Here is a 4,985-nt window from a genome sequence, read left to right as displayed (position 1 = left end):
GATAAATAAATATTCCAGCATGCCAAAACACTATTTTCATCAATAGTGATTTCATTTCTTTGTTCCTATTTGGGAAGCAAATAATGAAAATTACTAGGAAATTTGCTTGAGTAAAATAAAATAATACGATAAGTGTTTAAGATCACTTGTGAGCGAATTAAAATACAGGCATAAGAGAAAAGTGAAGGTAAGGGACATTTATATAACATCAAAAGTTGATCTCTACTACAAGTGCACCAATATCTTAGTAGAAAGTATTAACAATAACAAACCCCATGGATAACTTTCACCAAAAACATATATATATTTAATGATTTAATGATTGTCATCTAACAGCCTAGTTGAATGTTCTTAGCCATCATCATCATCATTAACTGCCTGTCATCATCATCGTATCATCTAGATCATCATCATCGTCGTCGTCGTCGTGCCGCTCGTCGTCGTCGTCGCCGCCCCTGCCGCCCTGCGTCTTCTCTGCTGCTCGCTTCTTCTTCTTCTTCTTCTTCTTCATCATCATCATCATCATCCTTTTCTTCTACTTCACATTCCTCTTCTCCTTCCTCCTCCTCCTCCTCATCATGAACTTCTTCAATACCACCATGAAAAATCATTCTTTCATTGTCAAAATCTTCTAAATTTATGGCATTTAATGGTCTGGACACTTCAACATCTTGATAAACCCCTTCATTTAAATCAGGTATTTCTTGCTCACTAGTGTTAAAGTGAAACCTACTTCTTGCCTTGGTTTTGAACACAGCCCACCAATTCCGGCGGTGAGGACTTGGTGAGGGATAAGGACCGTAATAAACTTGGTGACACTGCTCAGCTAATACAAATGGTTCATTACTACCAAGTACTGATTTATAATTAACCTCCACAAGACCATGGCGAGGATCCACCCTAACTCCTTTTATCTCAGATCAAACCAATGGCAATTAAAAAGTACAATGCGGTTTTCTTTTCTCCGAAATACTCCAACTCAATTACTTCTAGCAAGACACCATAAAAGTCATGATTATAATCATTATAACAATTTCCGTTCACGCATACACCGCAATTCAGTGTCGACCGATGACCGCTATATTCTTTAGTATGAAACTTGAAACCATTCACAAAGTAACCTTTATAGCATTTTACCAATCGAGATGGACCATGAGCGAGTTGAGTAATACGACGATCAATTTCGGAACAATTCTCTTCCACCTAGTAGAAATATCGAATTTCAATAATTTCTTACTAGATGAAAAATAAAATGATAAAGGAGGACACATAGTTTGATACATACATATCGCTTAAACCATGATGTAAATGTGGTCTCTCGTGTTTTCTCCAATTCTTTATCAGTAACACGTGGGTTATTCCTTCTCACCATTTCATTGAATATCCTTAATCATATGAAATACAGAAAATATTGTAAACAATATTTTCCCAAAAATAAGGAAGTTGAGCAAAAAAATAAATATTACTAACCCAATGTATGGAATCATTTCTTCACAATTCATCAGAACATATAATTCTGCAGCCAAATACTCATTTGTTGTCAGATATCGAGTATTTTTTTCGGTCCCAAGGGTCGTCCAAGATGTTTGAAAATCGAAAGACGTCCCATGAGATCTACTTCACCTCCGTCATCATTACGTGGCACTCGAGTAAATTTTGTTTCGACATCCTCTTCGAAGTACAAGGCACAAAATGATGCAATCTCTTCAATGATATATGCTTCACATATAGACCCTTCAACACAAGCTGGGTTTTTCACTTTCTTCTTTAATTGATGAAGAAACCTATGTATTATAACTAGATAAATTTTTTTTGTGTAATGAAGCTAAAAAACATTTGAGCTCGGTAAAGGTTGTAAATGTACATATTAGTATACCTTTCAAACACATACATCCAACGATATTGGACCGGTCCACCAACTTCAGCCTCGTAAGGAAGGTGGATTACTAGATGCTCCATTGAATCAAAAAAGCTGGGTGGGAAAAACCTTTTCTAATTTGCTAAACCTGCTTCGATGATACTTCTCCGCAACAACACCATATGATCAATAGTTATTTTGGTGGAGCAAAGATCTCGGAAGAAATTGGAAAGCTCAGTAATTGCATCCCAGATTGGGGTGGGAACCAGATCACGAAAGGCAATAGGAAGCAATCGCTGCATAAACACATGGCAATCATGAGTTTTCATTGCATAGACCTTGCCTTCTTCTAAGTTAAAACATCTCCCTATATTGATGCAAAGCCATCAGTAGTCGAAGTCGCTTTCACCCATTTGAACACCCTATATCGATCCTCCTTCCCTAAAACATATGAAGCCTTTGGCTTGACTGTTTTTCCATTCCTTTTCACCAAATGTAAAGTCGGGTCGCTTGCGCACTTTCTTCTATATCCAATCGAGCCTTTACATTATCTTTTGTCTTGCCTTTAACTTCCATCATGGTGTTGAATATATTATCAAAAATATTTTTCTCAATGTGCATGACATCCAAATTATGGCTGAATTAAATTTGTATGCCAAGATGGTAACTCCCAAAAAAATGCTCTTCTTTGTCCAATGGTGAGTCAACCCATAACCCCTTGGTTTTTTTGTATAGGACATTTGGTGCCATATGTCAACTGCAGCTATCAATATCTCTCAAGATTTCTTCACCCGATAATATCTCAATAGGAGGATCATGATCAACTCGCTTCGAATTTATCTCTTTGTCTTCGAAAAGGATGATCGGGAGGTAAGAACTCGTCTCGTGACAATCAAAAACATGATTTTCTCGCCATGTTTTTAGATTGAATGACTTCAAATTTGCCATACAATATGGGCAACATAATTTTCCATGAGTGTCCCATCCAGATAGCATGCCATATGCAGAAAAGTCACTAATTGTCCACATTAATGTCAGCTCAAGTAAAAAAATGATCTTGCTCTATAATTATCAAGGTTCGAACACCAAACTGCCACAAAATTAGCAACTCATCTATTAAAGGTCTCAAGAAGACATCTATGTTTTGAGATGGACTATTTGGACCAGGAATTATCATATTAAGGAATAAATATGGTTGCTTCATACATAGCCAAGGAGGTAAATTGTATACGACTAACATGATCGGGCCAATCAAGAGTATGGTCTCGCACCTTGCTTAAAAGGAGCAAACCCATCTGTGCATAATCCTAATCTGATATTCCTCGCTTCACTAGAAAAAGACTCATGTGTACGATTGAAGTGTTGCCACGCCTCTCCATCGGCAGGATGATGTAACTCTCTTGGAGAACTTCGATTATGTGCATGCCATGTCATATTCTTTGCAGCTTTTTTTTAACATGAAAAAGCCTCTCAAGCCTAGGTATAAGTGGGAAGTATCGCAAAAATCTTATAAGGAACGCTTTGAGACCCTTTTTTCACTTGTATTACTTGATTTGTATCGAGGATGACCACATACGGAACAGTATTCCAACTCTTCAAATTCTTCATTAAACAACATGCAATTGTTGTCGCATACATCAATTTTGACATATCGAAGGCCAAATGCCGCCATCTTCTTCTTCATTTGCAATAATTCTCCGCAAGTTGTTATTCTCTCGTAGTATATCCTTTATGATGACCATTAGACGATTGAAACAGCTGCTTAATATTGAATTCAGATTTGCAATTTAACAACCGTGACACTCGCCGATAGTGTCGTGGTGTTTTGTACAACCAGAGCTACAATCGGTTCGGGCAAAAGATCATTCAAAGAAAGGAAAAAGATGATGGCCTTAAACTAGGTTCTTGATCCATAGACATTGAACCACCATCACAATTCCAGCTTTGATCAACATTAGAGTAAAAAGCATCCTCGACTATATTAGCATATGTATTTTCAACTTCCACACTGTATAATTGTTCAACTTCCTCTCTTACTCTGGATGATTGCCCAACACCGTATCAATGGATCATTACAAAAAATCATTATAGTATAAGTGTCGCTCACATCATCGTGTTTAAGAAATGAATGCTTTTGACATTTCAAACATGGGCACCTAATTCTATCACCACTAGTAAACCATTGATCGCTCATTGCAAAAAGTTATGTACTCTTCAATCGCCCCCATATATTGGTTTCGTGATATATCCATCCTCGCCTAAACGAGCACATGCCCAATATCCATCTTTAGCCATTGTACAAGCCTAAATGATTTAAAACACAATGAATTAATGTTTAGGGTAATAATATTTGATATTAATGTTTCTTGCTCTTAAAAGTGATAGTGAGTTATTTTCATCTCTGATGAAATATCAATCATTTTATTAGATTATATTAAGCAAATATGAAATACATGTTTTCGAAGGTACCCAACGGAATATTTCTAAAAATGCAAAATTTGCTTTTTCAGTGAGACATGATTCGTGATGCCTAATATTCCCATTAATCTATTGATCAAAATTACCATAGCATTAAAATTAATCAAAGAAGTCGCATATATGAAAGAAAGTGCATATCTAAACGAGCATACACTTACACAGACATTCTTGGGCTTGTGATCAACAAAATTACCATAGCATGAAACCATTGTTTTTAGCATCAATATTTCTTTGAAAAGCCATTAAATTCATGAACCAAAATTTATACACAAGACAAAACACACTTTCCATGCATTGCATGCTAAATGAAAAATACCAAAAATAATAATAAAACAAATAGTTAAACATACCTTGAATCACGGATGGGTTCCTCTCAACAAAAATCTGAAACAATTACAAAAATAGAGTGTACAAACATGAGACTAAGTACCAAGAGAAAACCACACACTTCATCAAATAATGTAGATGGTCACTAAAAATAGAAATAAATGGGTGTTGTGGAAACACCCATACCTTATGCAGCTTCAAATTACAATCTAGTGTCTGAGTAGATGACCTTTCTCAAGTTTTGAATATGCTTGATCAACCTCTCAGGCTTGAAAATGATAAATTAGGACCTGAAAATTAAATAATAGTATTCATTAACAAC

The 4,985-nt window shown here is 35.9% G+C and overlaps 1 protein-coding gene and 1 long non-coding RNA gene across 2 annotated transcripts; both read right to left on the bottom strand.

Annotated features, from left to right (window-relative positions):
• Window positions 1–370: 370 nt before the first annotated feature.
• LOC120272437 lies at window positions 371–1,806 on the bottom strand. Its single transcript, XM_039279263.1, has 5 exons — window positions 1,471–1,806; window positions 1,286–1,385; window positions 947–1,203; window positions 734–818; window positions 371–505 (listed from the first exon to the last, which is right to left on the bottom strand). The coding sequence occupies exons 1-5, from the start codon at window positions 1,500–1,502 to the stop codon at window positions 371–373; spliced, it is 609 nt and encodes a 202-aa protein (XP_039135197.1). The 5' UTR covers window positions 1,503–1,806.
• Window positions 1,807–4,097: 2,291 nt separating this feature from the next.
• LOC120280013 lies at window positions 4,098–4,926 on the bottom strand. The gene is made up of 3 exons (XR_005542235.1): window positions 4,893–4,926; window positions 4,687–4,720; window positions 4,098–4,162 (listed from the first exon to the last, which is right to left on the bottom strand). It is a non-coding gene; the product is annotated as an uncharacterized LOC120280013 (long non-coding RNA).
• Between the last annotated feature and the right edge of the window lie 59 nt (window positions 4,927–4,985).

The sequence above is a fragment of the Dioscorea cayenensis genome, chromosome 2 (assembly GCF_009730915.1).
Source record: "Dioscorea cayenensis subsp. rotundata cultivar TDr96_F1 chromosome 2, TDr96_F1_v2_PseudoChromosome.rev07_lg8_w22 25.fasta, whole genome shotgun sequence".
NCBI lineage: Eukaryota > Viridiplantae > Streptophyta > Magnoliopsida > Dioscoreales > Dioscoreaceae > Dioscorea > Dioscorea cayenensis.
This window is presented reverse-complemented; position numbering and strand designations above follow the sequence as displayed.

Coding starts and splice junctions, on each gene's coding strand:
- LOC120272437 (XM_039279263.1), bottom strand. CDS start 1,502: ATGAATTGTGAAGAAATGATTCCATACATTGG. Junction 819..946: donor GGAGAAAAGAAAACCGCATT/GTACTTTTTAAT, acceptor TTAGCTGAGCAG/TGTCACCAAGTTTATTACGG. Junction 506..733: donor GTTCAAAACCAAGGCAAGAA/GTAGGTTTCACT, acceptor ATGATGATGAAG/AAGAAGAAGAAGAAGAAGAA.